General features: G+C 50.0%; 1 protein-coding gene across 4 annotated transcripts in view; it reads right to left on the bottom strand.

The window, feature by feature from the left end:
* The window catches only part of L (zinc finger protein Lobe), a 203,644-nt gene that overhangs the window by 10,695 nt on the left and 172,287 nt on the right, over positions 1-20,662 (bottom strand). Inside the window, exon 1 of one of the 4 annotated variants that reach the window (XM_077686810.1) lies at positions 8,131-8,208. The exons of 2 other annotated variants lie outside the window; for them this stretch is intronic. In XM_077686810.1, coding sequence (XP_077542936.1) covers positions 8,131-8,137 — 7 coding nt within the window. In that variant the 5' untranslated portion in view covers positions 8,138-8,208. Of the gene's footprint in view, positions 1-4,197; positions 4,913-8,130; positions 8,209-20,662 lie in introns of those variants that run through there. One more of the 4 variants, XM_077686808.1, reaches the window with a different exon arrangement.

Genomic DNA, 20,662 nt, shown 5'->3' with positions numbered 1-20,662 from the left:
GTGTTACTGAACACTGGAGACCTTTAACTGAGAAAGCCAGGTAAAAGCCAAAGCTGCTGCTAAAAATTCAGCTAAGCATCCAGAAAAGTAAACGCCGCGTTCTCTTGCCGGCGGACTTTAAGAAAGATAGAGCCGTATTGTGAATTGGGGAACTTTTTGCCCGCTGCGATTTCTTTCTCGTTTACTAAGTAACAACAACAAAACAATGTGTCCCTTCCTCTACCCATGCTTCTAGCACATTTTTCCAGTGAGGGGCTGGCAGCTTCCGTGCTGGCTTGTCAAATGCGCCGAATTGGCGCACTCTAAACGCTCTAAGGGAAGAGGAGTGGGGAACAGGTTGACAGTGGTGCAGCGCTTGCCAACAGCTGAGAGAAGGATTCGCTGTCGTTGCGGGATACAAAAAAAAAAAAAAAAAGCAGGACAGAAGAAAAGCGCAGCACATCCATCCACTAGCGGCAGCTAACAATTTCCCGCGATGCGGCCACCCGACAACGCAGGCGCTTTGCAGGCCCGGTTCGGTTGCATCTCGCTCGGCAAAGAAAGGGGCGCGCGGTCGGAGGCGCGCGCACTCTCTTCGCACCCACCCGAGAAGCGGCCGCACAAAGCGCGCCCGGGGAAGGAAAGCTCGGCGGGCAGTTGGCGGCGCGCACAAAAGTGAGGCGCAGGGGAGACGGACTTCTCGCCGTAATGAGGTAGCGAGGAGAGATTGAGCTGTTCGTGGAGCAGATGATCGGTGGCGTCTATTTATCTGGCCGCGTGCACGCGCCGCCTCCTCTTCTTGCGGCCGCTAACTTAATTTACACGAAGTGAGAAGGCGCTGCCACAATTTACGCCTCCCGCGCCAAGGAACCCGCAGGTGAGGGGCAAACCTTGAGAAATGGCACGTCCGCCGGGGGGAGGAGAGGATGCCGTGGACCGCTCCTCTGTTCCTGCCTTCCTCCCGTCCGCGGGGCCCGATCATTTGTCGCGTATAAATTGCCGAACGTAAACAATGTGCGCTTACCTAGAACAACGGCGCTCGCCGACAGCCAATATCTCGCCAGTTCGGCAGCTGTCGGTTTTGGGCGTAAATTTTACAACGCGAAGAAGTGCCATGCTTCAGGCGAACGAACGACTGAGCTCCGGAAGGTGAGTTTGATGCCCAAAGCAGCCTGTCATTACTGCCTCGACACAATTCGAGCGGGCAAAGACAATCCCCGAAAGCTTACATCACGCCTAGGGAACGCGCCAGCATTGTGTTTCCCGCATCTTGGGGGCTGTATCTCCGACGGAGGCGAAATAAAAGAACACCCATGTGTACGACATTTCTGCGCCCGTTGCAAACAACCGCGGGTGTGCTCGATTCGTAGCCCGTACATCACTACCAGATGACTTAGAGACGACCCCTGGCGCGTTGAACACTGATTCGAACTTGCAGGCGCACGGCCACTGTCAGGCCGCAATACTGAATTATCCCGCACGACGCATCGCTGGCGAAAAGCCATGGCAGCACTTTCGATCTCCTCGCATTTCAGGTGGTAGACGCAACACACCGAAGGGCAACCCGAGTCTCCAGCTTGGTGCGTCGCTGCTACGCCCTACAAAACAACCTTAGTCCGTTTGCGCCTCTTCCCACACGACAAGGCGCTTATCACGTGCCCCGCACCAAGGCTCTTTCTGCTTCGTTCGCTTCATATTAGACTGGTCGTACAGCAAAGTTCCTGCGTATTATCTGTTGGGCTCGATCTGCACTGACTGTGTGTGAAAAGTAATGCTTGCAACATCGTGTGCATTTATCTCTTCAGTTGGCACAATAACCTCAACCCAGGGGCCTAATTTCCTGAGCATCACTTCCTTAAGTCTTGCACAGGAATGTATCGGCATACCATGTAGCATGCATGCAGGCCAAGATTTGCGGCGAGACACTCGTTACCATCGGTGGCCCTTGCCTACCGTTCCTTGATAAACTATATCCGGGATGCCCAGCTAGTTTCCTGGATACAGCTCGAGCCACTAAGCCTCGAGACTGAAATAAACGAAAAGGTAACAACAACACGGAGCTTAAACTGTGCGTTGAGAGTGAAGGCGACTGCCTCTAGCCCGTTTTCTACGCCAACCTGTGGCTTCGACCAACGCCAGAACGAAAACAAAGTACAACGAAGATGAAGAAAATATTGTGCGGCATAAATCTGGGGAACCGGTTAGTTTACGGAGTGTGCGTTTTTTTTTTACGAAGAGCAGAAGAAAAGCAAACAAACAAACACGACGGCTTTTACAAACGCACAAAAAGGTTCCAGACGCGCGCACGCCTGTAAAGTTTTGCTTTAAAGGTAACGTTCGCCTTACATTGCCTTTGGGCGAAGGCATGTACCGTTTCTGCGGGCCGCGCGAGTAAGTTCGCGCAAGGTGCCATTGACAGCTTTCGCGGCAAATCGGGCTGACTAACCGCAACCGCATGCAAGTGAACTAAGCTGGCTGCGTTCAACTTCCCAACAATTTACTGCCTGCCGCGTGTGGCCATCATGCGATGTATGCTATTTTGACCTTTTGTCAGTGCCAGTTCTTTTTCTTTTATTGCATACTTGATCGTGCAGTGCTCAACGTTGGATACTAGATTCCTGCCTTGGGGTTTGTGCTTCTGGCAAGAAAATGCTGAGCAACACAGTACGACCACGCCCGATTACTAGTCTTTAGTTATCAAGAATTATTTCAAACTAGCAACATCATTTGGGAGTCTTCCTCGCGTATTTCGCCGCCACAGCGAACTATTCATGGCTGTTTACTGTTGCAATACCGTGCAGCTCACCTGCTTCGATTCCACATCTCATCATGATGTTATGATGATGATGATGATGATAGTGTCGCCGTTTCCATTTTAACGGGTAATCAAACGGAATTTCCGGATCCGACATGGGCTTCGACAGACCAATTTTCCTACAGCGGTTAAAAGTCGCGACTGTACGTCGCGACTTTTAACCGCTGTATCTCACACGCTCTGCGATATGATTTCGTCACCAGCGCTTCAGTCTTGCCGAGCAATTGGAACAGTGATTTCAGCATTAGTCTCCGGTCAATCCATCCGTGGCGATACATCAGCGCGGTCAGCATTGGGTATTTCTAGCGGGAAAAACATGGTTGCTTGGCTGTTGGATCAGGCGGTGTTACCCTGAAGCAGCATGCCGTACACACTAACGCCTACTCGCGCCTTTTCAAAGGTTCGCCACTTAAAGGGACTCTGCAACACTTCCAAGAAATGCTTTCACACTTTCCTTCGCGTCTGGAAGCACTGAGAAAGCTATAGCTATCGCCAGCACAGAGCGGTATACGTGATTTGCTCATCGCAGAAGATGCGCCTTCGGTATCTGCTTTGCTTTTGTGGCTTTCTTTTTAGAGTGGCTATCGAATGCATTCATTGCTGCAACTGAAGGAAAGCTGACCAATAGCCGCTACACCGCTGTAATGACGTCATTCCAGAGGACGGAGAACTCCAAGACCAGGAAAGAGAAAAATCTTTTGAGCAAGTTTGTGAGTTCTCATGGGCATAGAGCAGCAATTTCTGGCTGATGTACTTTGCGACTCCCTTGTATAAGTACTACAAGTGCTGGTTGACTACGTTCTGCAAGCATTTCAGACTTCGAAAGAAGCTGAAAAAAGTGTTGTTTAATGCGCAGACATTAACGCGTAGACATGCCAGGTTGTCTGAAGCCTCACGCGCAGGTGCTTAGTTTGTAAACATGGTATTACTTTGCCTCAGGCATATATAAAACAGCAATTCTTATTTTAACGCTGCCTTCACGAGCCAGCTAGCGCGCTTCATGTTCTGCCTCGAATGCGCGCCGCTCACTGCCAACACGGGGGCATCTGTTAGCTTGTTATGCGGCGCTAGCAATACTTCCAACTTATTTCGTTTCCAACCGAGCCTCCGGGCTTGCTTCGGGCCGAAAATACACGAAGCACACCGAAGTAGCGCCACAAACGAACGAAAAGGATCGGCACGCTGCAGCAGTACAAGTGGCGGCCAAGTAAAGAGCTTCGAAGCAGACACGACGGCGTGAACGGGCGGCGAACACGGGCGACGCACACGCGGGACCACCCGCACACGCACCACCTCGGACACAAGGGAGAGAGCCAGCGGTCAAGGCGACGAAGGCGGTCAAAACCCGAGGCCCACGTTTTGACCGACCTCGCGGCGATCAGCAGCAGCGCAGCGGCACTCACCGATTCGCAGGCGAGCGTGTTCGGTGGCGAGCACTTCCTGCGGCTGCGACTCGGAGCCCACGTCGAGCTCGTCGGTGCCGTCGACGTCCACGTCGGAGCCGGGGTCCGAGGCGGCCATGTCTCGGCACATCCCGTGTGAGAGCGGCGCGCGCGGCGATGCGATCGTGTCGGCCAGCGGCGGTCGACTCGCGCGGCGAGCGGGCGAGCGGGGCTACCCACGGGGAGGCGGGACCCCCCGGAGGAAGAGGGCGCCGGGGGGGTCCCGCTGCTGCCGCGAGGGGGGCCGCACGCGACCTCCCACAGAGCGCACCCCCTCTGGGCTCCCCTTCCCCCGGGTCACCCTGGTGATTATACGACCACCGGCTTTCTCTCCGGGAGAGGAGAGCTCCCAGACGATGTCTTCATTACGGAGGGCTCGCCGTACGCCTTTATTTATGCCCGGCCAGGTACTACGGGCGACCGCTGCGCGCGGGGCGCTTTCGCGTTTTGCCTTCTTTTGCTGCTTCCTCGCCGCTCGCGAAACGCCGGCCAAGAGAAGACTTGGGTGGCTCCCTTCTGGCCGGCAGGTGCGACTCCGCGCGCTGCGGCTAATGAACCTCGCGTGCGCGTCGTCCCCGCCGCCGCCGAGGGGCACGGGCCCCGGGTCGCACCGCTCGGCGGGGGGCCCCTCTGCGTGGAATGTCTGCGCTGAACAATGCGCCGCTGCACGGAGGGCCGGCCGGCAGGCCTGCCACAGCGAGCTGCAGCGACGCGTGGCCCATGTCGCGTCTCGTACATAGTCGGCAGTGCTTCCCCCCTCTCCCGTTCCGCGCATTGTGAAGGCGAACACTGTGTTTATCAGCGGCACAGGCTGAGCATCACCACGGACGTCGAGCGCCAACATCGCGACAGTGTAATCGCGCGTTCTTTATAAAAAAGCTATCGTATAACCTGAGCATACGATCAGCACTGATAACCATGGACAGGTTATCATTGCTGATCCCAACCATGAGAAAGAAAGAGTAGGCTAGGAAGAAAAGTATACAACGGACGCGTATTGCCGTTGATGACATATGGGCAAGAAACTTGGAGCAGGAAGCTTGGGTCAGCTCACGGAAGCATGGAGCGAAGGATGATAGGAGCAACGCTTAGGGACAGGAAACGAGCGTCTTGGATCAGGGAACAAACTCGGGTGGAAAGCATCATAGTCGAAATCTAGAAAAAGAGACGAACTTGGCTGGCCTATGGACCGCCAGGGTGACTACCGAGAGGCGCGATTAGAAGCAGGGGCGACCGAAGAAGGGGCAAAGAAAGGACTCGGGCAGCGCAAGAGGGAACGGTTGGATTTTTATGCGAGAGGCTCAGTCGTGCTGGAGTGGACTTAGGATGATGACGGTGATGATAATGATGAGATTCATTGTATGAGAATCATCATATAATGTTGCATTATGAAGCAAGCGTTTTTGGGTTGCAGCTCAGATCTTGGGGAAAGAAACTGGAAATTTTTGATTAATTCCCCACAGACGGATATGCCAAATATGAGCATAATGAAAATCGCATGGCCTGAAGATTCCGTTCAGGTCAAACTTTTGTGACACCTTGTAGAGTTCGCACGCATTCCAAGAGCCGTGAAATGAAGCGTAGCACGGACAACTGAGTAATGTACTTAGATACAAAGTAACCTGCCCATATAGCTGGAGAGTTCTTCGATACGGCAAAACGAAGATTTATAAAGTTTATTGGTTCCTCCAATTTCGGCCTATAACGCGAGTCTACTACGTATTGCTTTGAAATAGAAATAGACAACTTTTATTTATTTATTTATTTATTTATTTATTTATTTATTTATTGCGGGGTTTAACGCACCGACATTACACAGGCGATGATGGGCGCTGTAGAGGAGGGCTCATGATTAAATTTGACCACCTGGGGATCTTTAACACGCGACGAAATCTCGAACACACGGGCGTTCTCGCTTTTCGCCTGCATCAAATAAAGCATTTTTAAACAACAATAAGAAAGTAAATAAGTGTAAAGAAGGCGTGCCAAACGTCTCTCATCTATAACTTACTAATTTCAACTTTAAAAGTATACTGCAGATTCAAAAAGAAAAAAGAAGAAGAGGCCCTTATTTTGTTCCCAGGCTTTTGCCATTTTATTTGCATCGGTAGAGGAGTCGACTACTTGTCCCTGACGCGCCCACCATCCCGGCTCGGTCTCACCCAGCAGCCTCTCTCCTCCACCATGGTTGTGTGCACATTCAAGTGCGCTGACTTCAGCAACCCGTAGTTCCTATAATATAGTGCTAGGAAATCATTCGTGATGAATGCGTTCTTCATAGTGCTCCGCCGTTTCCCTGCTGACAATAAGCAATTGTAGACGTGTTGTAATCATTTAGAAGACTCGAAATTACTTGCAAAACTCGTGCTTCCGCGTCTTTTTAAGCAACCACATGATGGCAAATTCGCAGGAGTACCTGTAAAATAATTTCCTTCATTATTTGCGTAATGGACCCATTGTAATTCGTCACGTTTATGTGGAGATTGGGGTGAATAAGCTAAACCTGCAGAAAGTTCGAGACGGCGTCTACAAGAGAAGGCGCGTGGTGGCATTCTTGCACTGGCATCGCTTGGAGCCCACGCTCTCATGCACAGCATTTTACGAAACGACGGGACATTTAGGTCCTACCCTTTGAGAAACAGCTTTTATGTGTATATGCTTGGTGGGCGTAAGTTGAAAGAAAGTAAAAGGAAACTAGCAGAATGTACCCCTGTACTCTCCGGCTTTCTGTTGTCGTGTAGTATGGGCAAGTCTTTCACCCCACATCAACCACACTCCCACCCCTTGAACAGCTGGCCCATTCCTGTTGCCATTGTTGCCGGAGTTTTCTTCGTAGAAGTGGGTTCCTGTCCTGGTACGGGACCTGTGGCATGTCGATGCCACTTCGAAGTGCGGCCTCACCAGCAAATATATCAGCAATTTCATTCCCCAGAATGCCAATGTCCAGGCACCCAGCAAACCATTATTTGGACGTGAGTTTATTCACAAGCAGCGGCGTGACCTCCAACAACCGCGATGCTATAGCAGCTGAACGCATTCACAGCTGCCAAGGTCGCGCCATCACATTCAGTGTTGCGTTTGACCGCGGTCCGGTTGCACCGAAGCAGCTGCGTCGCTCTGGAAAGAAAATGCGCAGGCCAGACATACTTTCGCACTGCGTCGAGTTTTGTATCGCACCGGAATCGCCTGTTGGAAGTGTCCCAGCACTCGCTGTAAAATTTCACGAAACCAGTTTTCTTTCGTCGCCTTAATACCGAGCAGAATGAATGAGATTAAACGTACGGTTGCAAATATAATGAATTGCCCGTCCGGGGTAAATGTAAACACACCTGGTGCTTAATTAGCAAAACGAGAAGGCTCTTATCGGTGCACGTAACTGAATTTATCTTTCTGGCTGACTCCAACTCAATGTAAAAGTATGCCCTCAACCCCAAACTAAACTGATGGCAGAAACATGACAGTAAAGTCTCGTATAGCAACAGAAAAAGATCTCGCGGAACGAATGCCCAACGAGCTCTTCTTCTGCGTGACCTGTCAACTAGACTCTTCTGCGAATGGAATTTTCAGCTGATAGTAGCGCCGGTGTCTTTGCTGCGAGCGTGTGTATTTTGCGCCTCGTTTTAGATTACGCGTTTCCAACTACTACCTCATCTCTCCATTCTACTCTCTGTTAAGTTTTTTTTTTATATATGTCGCCCCCTGAAACCCTGTCAGCGGCAGGGAGGCGAAACGTCGCTTGTCTGTTGCTTCGCATTGTTGAGAAAAGCCAGTGTCGCCAAATTATTGCAGTCATTCATACTACAATCTGGCCCGCTAAGTGCCGTTGGGTGAATGAAACGTTCAGCAGTGACAAAGACACACAATCAATGGAAACGCCCGTATGCCCAGACTTACGGCGCATGTTAAATGCTCCTAGTCGGTCAAACAAATTTGTAGCATTCCACTACGATGCTTATCACATACCGGGAGTTGCTTTGGTGGGCTGGAACGATAGAAGTGAAAAAAACATACAAAAATTTAGAGAGGCTAACCAGGAAGATGTTTGATTTGCGAACCCGCGTATGGGAAAGGAAAAGTTGAAATTAATATAGAAAGGGAATATATGAAAAATTATATCTCCGGCCATTTTGTATACCTAAAGCAGGGGCATTTAAAATTAGCCAGCTTGAAGTAAGTTTGATTTCGCCCTACCCGGAAAAAAAAAAAAAAAAAGAAAACTTCGCTTTTTTTTTTTTTGCTTTTAAAAGGCCTAGGTAAAAAGCGCTGATTAAATTTTTGCATGCGGCCAGTAACTTCGCACAGACGAAAAAAGGAAACGAAGGTATGCCCCTTTAAGACGGGGGCCCTGTCGTACGCAGTCTTCAGATCACGGCTGGGGCTGTCGGACGCTGAATGATAGCTTGTAGAGCAATTGCCACGTATGATAATGTGGGCTGGAAAAGCGCTGCAATCATGGCGGCCTCTGTACAGCGCCTATGTGGGCTCCTTAGCGGGACACACGCAGTGCAGTAGGTTTTAAGCTACGTGTATTTAATAACACGCGCTACGTGTGTATAACGCAACTACACTGCTCCAGTAAAACGCAAGGTTGAGGGGGGGGGGGGGGGGGATCATACAACGTCTGAATACTTTTAATCTGGCAACCACAACGACGTGAAACTCTGCACATTTATGGAGCTGTCTTAGTAGTCATATGATGATTTTCGAAGCCTATGTTAGCGCGCAAGTTACAACCAGCACCCTACATCGTCCGGATTTGAATGTAGGAATCAATAGAGAATTTCACAAAGTTTTTGCAATTTTCATCATAACTATGAATTAATTAGACGAACGGGAAAATTGGCTACCTTACAAAGTCGCCGCAGAGGCTGCAGAGCAAAAACGAAGAATCATGGTACAGTTCGTTTTAAGATGCTCGCTGTATATAGAACGCGAATTGAAATCGGCTTTACAAAAGCGAGCCCAGGGCAACCGCGGGACCCTGCCGACATCTACTTTGCGTATAAAAGACTAGGCCATGTGACAGAACTGGCGGGACTTGCCACTGCATATCAGGCCGTCTGGTAACCCGTGACGAATGTCCTCCTTCCAATAAAGACCCCCCGGCCGCCCCAGCTCTAAATTCTGGAATACCGCATGGGTGCATGGGGCACGCTGACCCGAGACATTGTTCAAATACCTTGCGCATGCTCCAAACAACCTGAATGCGTGTTCTTGAGCTTCGCCAGCAGCCGTCAGGTGTGCGGCGTCAACATGATGTCCTGTCTAAACCGCTTTGCACCCTTCGCGAAGCTCAGTAGTCGAAGAACGAAACCTTAAATGGCGCTCTACGTGTTCAGTTGCTGTACAGTTCAAGTGCTCGTGCTCGGTGACTTGATCCAAAGACGTATATTAAACTACTGTATAGCTTTGACTTGGTTACGCCAAGCAGGCGTTATTTCAAACAAAAAATGCCTGCGATAATCTATTATCATGTTAAACATTTAAATGCTTTCTTTATGACAATTCTTATTCTAAAACAAGGCTTTCGCCGCCTTTCCGGATGCTGTGTCAACGCGATTTCACCGCAGTAATCTTGCCAACTACATCCTTAATTCCGAAAATCTCAGGAGTCAGGCCTATATGGAGAATAGAGCTAATTGGCAAATAGCAGCAGAGATGGTGCGCTGCTCCGTACCCGTCGTACCCGTCGTACCCGTTTGTTATAGGCGCATTTACTTTTGTAAACACATTATTCCTTCCTATAATCTGTACAACCGCTGTTTGAGTTGACTTCGCTTTGCTGTTGAAAACGTCCGTGGAACGAGACTGTACGATTATAAAAAAACACGTGCTGAAGATCGCTGATGATGTAATGAATGGCAAAAAGATTGCTTGCTTTCCGTAACTCAGCAAATGCTTGAAGCCCTGAACAATGCAGGGTATCGGGAAGTGTGTGCATCGTCGTTGCGTTTCGGAATACATTACTAGTAGCCGGACAGAGAGGAGCCCAGTCAAGAGTTCTCCTTCTTTTCTGTTCTTCCCACCCTATAGGATCGCGTCCTCTGCAGCCTTTCAGATAATCACGCTCGAACACATATGCTGAGTTTTTTTTTCCCTCAGCCACGCAGCATGCCTGCACACCGTTCCTCATAGCGATGTCCGGGGCTAGTCCTCTGATCCACGGAGCACTGCGCGCATGAAAAGTTCGGGCATATGACTCGCCTTGTCCCACGGAGCTTCTCCGTGCCTTGCCCGGCGAGTGGGCGTAGCGCCGGCGGAAAAGACAGATAGGCTGGTTGGTCGACCGCGCGTATTTTGTTCCTCAAATGCCGCTGATGGAACAGCGAAGACAGACGAGGCGAGTATACCATGATACGAAGAGATAAAAAAAAAAAAAAACCCGGCATACTTTGCGCATATGACCATGACCTGGATAAAGGAAGTGAAAGTTGGTACTCAAGCCCGGAGCATACATTTGACCCTTACGTAGCAGAATCACGCGTCTGTACAATTGATCTAAATTTGCCATCCTATGTTGCCGGTCCGACAAGTGGGTAGATTTGGCAGATGCGGTAAGGTTCTGTAGGGGCGTCATTCGATGAGGAAACAAAGCTCGCGCTCAAACATTTTTTATGCTGTACGATTCTGATGCGTTCGAAGTGCCGAATTGTCGTGTGTACTAGTGGTCACCGACCGAAATTCGGGTATCCATGCTGACCCCAAAAATTGTTTCGCAATTGTTTCGTCACATGATCCGTCGGCCAATCACTAATTCCTTACTTCGTAGGGAGCCCATATGGACCGAGCTATGTATGGTTCGTGAGGTTTGCTTGCTGCAAAGCTCATTCAGTGATAACTGTGACTATTGAAAAATTCTGACGCCTGTGCACAATATAAATTATACTTGCTCGGGGATTGGGAGGAGGGAGGATTTCAGACCGCAGTGCTCCCCCTCCCGGCCATGAGCTTCGCGAAGATGCGCACGTTTAGCGGTCTTTCTGTTGAGATTCGCAACGGTCGGCACGGGCTCAAAGAATTTGTGGCAACAGAGAGAGGGCAGTCTAAGGCCAACTCAGGGGCTCAACAGGTCGCCTCAAAGTGTCTAGAATGTTCTACGGGACTGCCAAGGGCGGTGCGGCAGTCGTTGCCACGCCTGAAACAACAGGTTTCTGTAAATATGTAGATTTTTTTCTCGTCCCTTTTCCTACACAATGTCCACGCCATCTCTTCTGTTAACGAAGATAGTGCTTCGAGAAGGAGAAGAAAATTTTATTTCGCAAGCAATCACTGAGTTGTTAGATCAAAGACGGGCTGCTTCTTGAGCTGCGTACGGTGGCAGAAGATCTTGCTTCATGGCGACTTCCGAAGCCCAGTTCACGGCCTGTATTTGGGTCTCTGCAGAATCGGAGTTGTTCACCGTAGTCCACCATTCTGTTTGGTTAGACATGCGGAAAAGTTCCAGCGTACAAGGCGGGGAACTCGAAGTGTCCGAACCTCCACTCTTCGTGCTTGCCGGAAATTCTAGAGAGAATTTTACGCCCGTTGGTTCGAACATAAACGAGGCAAACTTCTCGCACACGAGTCCGTCAAGCCGATGATGTGGCCTCGATGTGCACTGCCTGTGAGGCGGCGCGGTGTTGTTCAATGTCATGGCCTTAGAAACAAATCAAAAGGGGCCTAACAAGATACAAAGGGCTGGGAAGAGGGGTTCGGCGTGTGTACGATCGTTCAGAGTGGTATACACACCACCGGAAGCGTCGGATTCCGTTCTTGGAGACGCGCGCTTCACTTCATCTCGCTTGCAACGCGGAAGATGAGAGGCGTCATCCGGTACTTCGGCCGCCGCCGTCCGTGCCGAGCTCCCCGTATCCTAGCCGACTTCTCAAAACCAATTTCAAAGCCCGTGTGAAATCCCGTGTCACTTTCAATGCGGAGTCGAATGCGTCTCACCGAATTCGGCGCGTGCTGCGGCTATGTCACGGTATCTTGTCGGATACCCAAGGGAAACTGTGCCGGAGCAATCTTTCAGCGGGCCTGTGAATGATGGTGAGTGTGCACTGTTGGGTCGGGAACGTACTGCTCAAGTACTATTGAATTTGGAATCCGCCAGGGGAGGGGGCACTGCGTAGCTTGTCCTACGTGGGCAAAATTCGCATTTTGTTGTCCGTGTAGCATTAGGTTGCATAGGCTTACCAGTAAACCAAATGAATTATGAACCAAGTGAAAATTCGAGGCAATTTACCATAGTGTTCACCGATACAATGAGCGCGTAAAGTAAAAAGAATGCAAAGGTGTTTTGTGCTGTGCGTTCAGTTAATAGCATACCTATAAGCTAGCGAGTCGATTCACTTGAGTGCATCGTTTTCTAATATACTTACAGTGGGCTTTTTTCCCCTTCTGCGGTGCAATTTCTTTGGCAACGCAGTTTTTTACGGTTGTTTCGCTAACAAAAGACCCCTATTATAGCAGCATATAAAATACGGCCTTAGCTAATTTCACGCAAAACGATTTTACCTCTCATTATTCCTGTACTTCCCCCCTTTTAAGACACCGTACCGGAGCACCCAATTCCACATACATGACGTTACCTAAGCGTGAATTGAGCCCTTTTCTTTTGTTACAGCTTCCTAGTTACAGGCGCAATCAGTGGGAAGCGGGAAAAGAACACAAAGGCATGAAGTGCGACCTGTACAATCTATTACTGCAAAGTGCGATCATCGCATGTGCACGAACAAATACTCAAACCAGGCGACACCCCTCTGCCTCACAGAACCGAAATATTCCCAGGTACGTTGCTCAGGTTTATATTTTGACGTCAGCATGCTTCTTACCTATTGGGCAGCGCGAACAACCGATATACGGTCCCCATGTTAGATATGCATCCAAGGCAGCAAAATTATGGGGCGCATGCTCAAGTGTTGACTCAGGTATTGATTGATTGTGGGGTTTAACGCGCCGACGCAACGAAGGCGATGAGGCGCGCCGTAGTGGAGGGCTCCGGATTAATTATGACCACCTGGGGATCTTTATCGTGCGCCGAAATCTCGTACACACAGGCGTTTTTGCTTTTCGTCTCCATCAGAAAAGCGGCCGCCGCGGCCAGGAATCGAACCCGCGACCTCGTGCTCAGCAGCGCAACGTCTTAGCCACTGAGCCACCGCGGCGGGTAGCTGGTATACCTCTCTCGCAAAAATAATAGGTGGGCGAATAGTGCTTTTAGAAATCGAATCAGATGTGTATCGAATATAGCGAAACAATTGAATCGAATATGAACTGAGGGTAAGAACGGAATCGAATATCAAATATTTCGCCTTTGATGTTCTACATACATGTTTATGGTGCCTCTAATTAAGGAGAGCAGCGTACTGTCGGGAGCAATTCCACTGCAGTGACATTCGAAGGGCAGCCTCATCGCCGCCACGTGAGAAGCTTGCCCCTCCATCACTGCCCACCTGCTCACTTGTGCATATTAGCTGTACACCTTTTCGTTTACTCGCCCAAGCCGACACGCGTTTAGTCCGCAGAAACAGCGAATGTTTACGGACGTGGAATCAAGACTTTTGCTCCCGACTGTACATAAAAACACCTCTATTAATAATACCACTGCCAGTAAGGATAGCTTCCTAGGACGTACAGCTACGTCTACCTTCACTAGATTTGATCCTGTTCGTTAAAAAAAATTCCCCGATGATCACCCCCCAGGTGATACGACCTACTGTAACAGCTGTTGAAGTACGACTGTGCGACTAAGGCGATTCTCCAAGGATAATATTTCATATGGGCCATCCTAAAATACCCGCTTCAGGAAGGGAGGGGAATTTTTGTAGGTACTTGTTCTAAACTATTTGGTACTTCGTCAAAGCGCATATTCGATAACTGTCCTAAAGCGTTCGTGAATCGCCCAGACAATATACTAAATTTCGAAAAGTTTCAAATGCTCACTATTTGATTTTTTCCCCCGCATCGAATATTAGCATATTCAATTCTCGAATAAACAGCTCCTCATTTTCGCTTCGGGACCCGAAGCCATCACGAGAAGCCTTCTTTTTAACTCCTGGAAGTGTGTCTAGCGTCTCCTCCAACCGGCAGTCGACCACCAAGGCTGCCAAAACAGAGGCTCTCGCTGTGCACATAGCTAGTTATTATTGGGAATGAGGGACTCGTTCAATAAATACGGAAAGAAAAGGCGGCAGTCTACAGCGCCAAGAAGAAAATTATTATTTCTAGTGGTTTCACTGGCACACTTGATGTTTATCTTTGTTGATGTTTTTATTTTACAGTTTGGAATGATTATTTCAATCTTTCTGCTTGTAATCACGCGAATATAGTTCATAGAGGAAACGTAGTGCCTGACAATACCGTCCAAGCTGTATTTCCTTGCTGTCCTGTTTGCTTTGTTTGCGAGTTCACCCGCCGCGGTGGCTCAGTGGCTCGTCGCACTGCTGAGCACGATGTCGCGGGTTCGATTTCCGGCCGCGGCGGCCGCTTTTCTGATGGAGGCGACAAATAAAAAACGCCTGTGTGTACGAGATTTCGGCGCACGTTAATTAAAGAACCCCAGCGGGGGGGGGGGGGGGGGGGGGGGGGGTCAAAATTAATCTGGAGCCCTCCCCTACGGTGCGCCTCATCGCCTGCGTTGCGTCGGCGCGTTAAACACTATAATCAATCGTTTGTGAGTTCATTGTTGTGATCACTACTGACAGGGTGCGACCTCAGTCATGCGCCATGCGACCTATTCATGCATAATATCAATTTTTGTAACGATTCAACGTGCTGTACTAATTTATCTATTTGTTTTTTTCAAGGTAGCGTACCCATGCATGAATATGCTGGCACATCCTTCGGTTGTGCGATTTTTCCAGGTAATTCGTGTCCTGCGGGCACGCATACAATTGTTACATACCCCAATAATGTACAAAAGCATAGATATCCCGGCGGGTTTCAGGTGGCGTGCTGCTAACGAAAAACACCTCCGCGTCCTTTTGCCGTTCGGCATTTTGAGGTGCAGCAGTCAGTGCTTACTATGATGCGTCTATACAAAGTTATGCCGACATAAAACCAGCTCACCCGTCTTTTGTTGCGTCGATGCATAACAAAGCCACGAAGTATATGGTACAACACGCTTGATGCACGAAAGCTTTGACACGTCAAATTGCCCGAATTCAAATCACGCAATTCCTAGAGGCGCCCTCGCGACTGTGCGAGTTTTACTACATAGAGATAATGGATTGTGACTGAGTAAGAGGGCAATTAAAACCATCTTCATGTATCGTCTCTAGTGTTGCTTTTTTTTTTTTTTTTTCGATGAGCTAGAACCGGTCTGCAGTATGTCTATTAATGCCAGAAAAAAAGATCTGCACATTGCTCTGAGTGAATGGTAGCGGATGATACTTACATTTGGAAGTATACTAAGCTCCTAAATACGATGAAGCTGTAACCTACCTCGAAACTTCATTGCACTTCGCAACTTGATCCGTTTTGACACCAGCAGATTAGCACCGTACGGTGGCTAAGGCGCATTGGTATTGAGCATGAGGACACAGGCTCGATTCCGTGCTGACGTAACCTTCTGAAGGGTGAAGCACGCAGTGAACACGTTAAAGACCCTCAGCCAGGCGATGAAGATCATTCGCGAGCCCTGAACCATGCACGGCACATGCTTCGTAGCCTTGGGGGGTTAAGGTAGGACTTTGAGTGATGGGGGCGCCGTCATGGATGACATGCCAATGTGAGCAATAAAAACCCTTTCAACTGAACTCATGCGAGACGGACGCTGCCAGCTGGCATGGAAAGGCGCTCGATCGTCCCGCATATGCAGGCTTCGTACGCAGGCTTTCGGGAAAAACATAAAGCAAACTGCGTACAAGCCCAGACGGTGAACAAATAGGAACGTCAGTTTGTGGCGACAAAAAAAAAAAAAAAAAAAGGTGAACGTATATAGGGATGCTAATTCGTCCCGGGACAGCGCTCTGTCGGTTGGTGTTGCAATTTATGTCCAAGAAAAAAATAAATATGCTAGAGGTAGAATCTGCCGCGCTGCCTATTCTAAGTGAAATAATTAGATCTAAAGCTCTCGGACAGGTCGAAGCGCGTGCACGCGAGCGAAATTTCTGTTGCTTGCTGCTCTGAGAAGCACTAATACAGAATAAAAGTAGAAGTCCCCCACTGGATTATGTAGCTTGTCACTTGAATGGTATCACGCGTAACGCGCTCTTTTATCACCCCCCCCCCCCCCCCCCGAAAATAAAATGAAAAGAATAATCTTGGTGTATCGCAATCTAGTTTATTTATAGATTTCTCGGTGAGTGGAGAAATGTATCGAGTTTTAACTCCGGCAAGTGGCCACATGTAAAATAGTTCATCTCGTGCCAGTTGCTGAGAAATGCAATTGATTAACGTTACAACTACCTCTTAAACAAGTAATTAATTCGAGTTAAACGGGACTTGTTTAAACATGTAATTAGACAATTACGGGGAGAGAAAGATTGCTTTCCAAGTTACTTCGCAGCATAAGAATATGCCATCCCGGACTTTTAATGTTTTGCTGAGTCATTCTTTCCCACCTCATTAAGCTACCGCAGCAGTCATTATTATTTTTTTTTTGTACTTGAGCCCATAAGTTTCCCGCGTTTACTTGAGAGTGCATAAGCCGCGACTCTGGCCCTTGTAACATTAAGTTAACGACCTGCGTACGAAACCTGGGTGTTGCAATGTACGAAAAACGCATGCACCAGTTCATTATAGCGCAAAACTGCCTACAAGTCTCCGAAGTCATGCATTGTAAATCGAATGCGTAACTTCGCTTCTCAGCAACAGACGTTGGAACCATCGCCATGAGGGAGGGGTGGAGAAGGTGAAAAACTAACGGCAATTGAATAACGTGCCTTAAAATAACAAAAATATGAAAATACATAACCCAGCGGTTACAAAGCACTATATAAAACGAAATATGTACAACTAAGTCGTTATCCCAGTTTGTAACCTTGACTATGAGCTTAGTTTTATTGTTTTCGTTTTAACTGCATCTTCTAAGAGGAAACAAGCTCGCACACAGCAAAATAATGCTATAATAGAAACAGGACTTGAGCAGGAAGCCTTAGAGCGGGTTCCTCAGCATGTTCTATCCACCTTCCCCATACGCGTGCACTATCGCGTCCTATAGGCAACGGGTATCGCAAAATGCTCGTCGTTGCTAGCCGTCTTTTCTCCCGGTCAGTGCCTATTGGTTTCTCAGAAATGTAATAGCGAAGGAACAATGTAGGAACTATTTCAAGGTTTTTACGAGCATAGATTCAAAACTTCCTATTCACGTCACGATATTAATCATTGGCTTCTAATCCGGTATAGCTACAGTCATTTGGCAGCGGTGCGTTTGGCAACTAGGCCCAAAGTACGAAACCAAATGGGGATTATATTCGTACTCAAAAAGTACGAATTGAGGTTTGAGGTGTGAGGTGTGGTTTGAGGTGTGGTCGCGGCAAGAAAACAGACACCAAGGGTGCTATTTCCCAATACGTCTGAGCGAAAACGACGCTCTTTTCGCCGGAAAAATTCGCGCTGAGTTCTGTGAACTAAAAAAAAAAGAGCTACTAGCACAATAAAGAATAGAGTGCCTAAATTCCACCAACTATATCGAATCAAGAATTTAAGCGTTATCAAAGTTTTTTTTTTAAAGCGTGATTGACCATGATTTAATCATTTACTTGTAATCGATTGTGTTCAAGTCTGTCAACACCTGATCAAATGAGCACTCTTTAAAAACGGTGTCTGTCTGCTGTGTGCGTAAAACTACCACTGGGCCCACTTATGGCGAACCTGCGGTCACGCCACACGGCATTTGTTCGTTGTAACCGGAGTTCGCGATAAAGTGGACCTCTATCGCCCATGCATCAGCTGTGACTGTCGTGCTGTCCGTATTCGTAATGAGTGGAGGTGCTCGGCGGTTGTTAGCGAACTCGGCTGTTTGCAAAACAATTTCCATCACAGGGACGTGGGTCACTGTTTTCAAATAATTTGTGCTTACTCAGTAAAAGCCGTGCCGCCAATGAAGGCCGTATTTTTGCGTCTTTTTCCGTGAGTAGGAACTTGTTAACGCTGAGTTTGATCTCGCGTGCGTATACTTTCGAAGGGAAAAAGTAGCGTTTTATGACACTAGGTTACAATATCATGTGCGACACAATCGGTATGCACGCGCTATGGAACGCGTCGCAGCCAGTGGCAGTTCTAGGCCAATCCAGGTCTGTGTTCAACATAGACGAAACGAGTGGCTACCTTGATGTTGATCCTAACGTCGTTTCAAGCAACGCCGAGCTCAGGTCCGGGACAGTTCATCGAACGCCGTTTTATCGAACGCCATTTTATCGAAACCGTTACGCCGAACGCCGTTTTATCGAATCGGCGAGGCCCGTTTCATCGAAACGCACTCACCTGCCATTGGTGCATCAAAATTTTTGCCATGTTTTCTGGCCATTAGCGGTTACTGTTGGCTTCATACCTCGCCACCTCCGGCGTACGCATGGGAAGCGGGCGCGGCCCCCTGCGAAATTTCTGGGTCCGCGACAGGAGGAGGATGTTCGATGAAGTGTCCGGAACCAGCCGAGCCCATTGTACGTCGAGGGGCGTGCACCGGTTGTCGACGTTATCGAATTCACACGCCACAGCGCATTCTCCAGGTCCATTTAGTCAGGCCATGGCACCGAAAGGGTGTTGGGGATGCGTGCTGGGGGGACATTCCGGAGTCGCTGGGTTCGATCCCCATCCAGTCCCAAGCTTTATTCATTTCTTCCAACCCGATTACTTTATATCGATTTTCGCTGTCGGCCATTTTAGGAGCCGTTTCGCTGCTACAGACGCCGACGCTGTACGGTGGCTTTTGTGCTTTGTAATCGGACATTTAATGCTGTCGCAAAATGGAGAAGGGACGGGGAAAGCGGCTCCTGGCGAAGCGTTCCAGTTTGTACAGTTAAGAGCTCGCCTCGGCAGTGCGTCTCCGTGAGGGCCCTCTTTTCCGGGAGGGGGTGAGGGGTGGAGATGCTCTGGGATGATGCGGTGCCCACTCTCCACGAGCGCGTGTGTCCGCAAAGGGGGGGGCGGCGTGTAGCTCCGCGGGTTGCCAGAGGTGGATCGCCCCGGGGCCAGGGCGTCCGACGGGCCGCCATTGGCCGACGCGCGGCCGCCCTGCTGCCACCTCGCCCTCGCCCTTCTGGGAACTGCGGGGACCACACAGCGGGCCGATCCCTGGGCGTAGCGCCCGGGACCTTGGCTGTGGGCCACGTGGGCCGCGTGATTTGCGCACCACTGCTGCTAGCGGCCGGAAAAGAGCTTCCCGGTACCGGTCCGCGGCAGCAGCCGCACTGCCCCACCTGCCCCTGGCGCTTTATTTACGAGGCACCCCGGCCTTTGTGCTCGCGGCGTCGTCTTCGGCGCGCAGTCTTCATTAGGGCGCTCGGCTGGAGGTCTACGAACTCGGCGACGCTGGTGCGCGCCCTGCGTGCCGCCGCCACACGCGCCCAGCACGACGCGGGATGCACGCGCCGGGCCCTAATCAGGCCTCGTTACAGCACGCGCGCACACTACGGTGCGAGTCGCGGTCACCGCGGGTAACGCGGCAGTCCCTTAGCGCCCGCACAATGTCGCCGCCGCCGCAAGGAAACGCCGGCCTTCGGGGAAAGGGAGAGGAGCGATGAATGCGTCACGATTCTTCTTGGGTGTTCGAATGCCCGCGCTGTCATGCTCCCGCGCTATTAGCGCGCGCGCTGCTCGCCGCCGTTGCCCGCGGACTACGGCGCTCTCGCCGGGGACCGGGGAGATCGTCCGCAAATGGAACCCGCTCTATCGAAGCTGCTGAGGAAGGAAAAGAAAACAAGAAAAACTTCGCTCCGAAATCCAAACGCTGCTTTTTTTGTAACTTGATTGATTGTGGAGTTTGATGCGCAGAAGCTTCACCCGTGCTATGAGGCGCGCTGCAGTGGAGGGCTCCGGATTAATATTGACCACTTGAGGATCTTTAACGTGCGCCGAAGTCTCAACACACGGGAGTTGAGACTTCGGCAGTTGAGACTTCGCCTCCACCAGAAAAGCAGCCATCGCGGCGGGGATCGAACCCGCGACCTCGGGCTGAGCCACCGCGGCGGGTCTCATACGTGCCTGTTTCAACCCACGAATCATTTTGCCTGCGTCGGGCGGATTTAGCCATGGCTGCGCCAGGTTTCAGGCAGCGAGCATATATATCTTCGGCCACTCGCCGCATTCCGGCCTCCCGTTAAGTCAGCGCCAGAGGAGGGGCCGAAAAGTCCCGTCCTACTGTGCTAGCCAGTGTCGCCGCGGTGGTGAGCGGAAGAAGCCGTGTAAGAGCACCGGGCCTTGGTCATGCACGATCCCGGTGCACAAGGCCGGAGCAGCGGTGCGGAAGGGATCCCGGACAACACATCTCAATCATGCAGGC

The sequence above is a fragment of the Haemaphysalis longicornis genome, unplaced genomic scaffold, assembly GCF_048455015.1.
Source record: "Haemaphysalis longicornis isolate Haplotype H1 unplaced genomic scaffold, Haemaphysalis longicornis Haplotype H1 scaffold_1, whole genome shotgun sequence".
NCBI classification, from domain to species: Eukaryota; Metazoa; Arthropoda; class Arachnida; order Ixodida; family Ixodidae; genus Haemaphysalis; species Haemaphysalis longicornis.
This window is presented reverse-complemented; position numbering and strand designations above follow the sequence as displayed.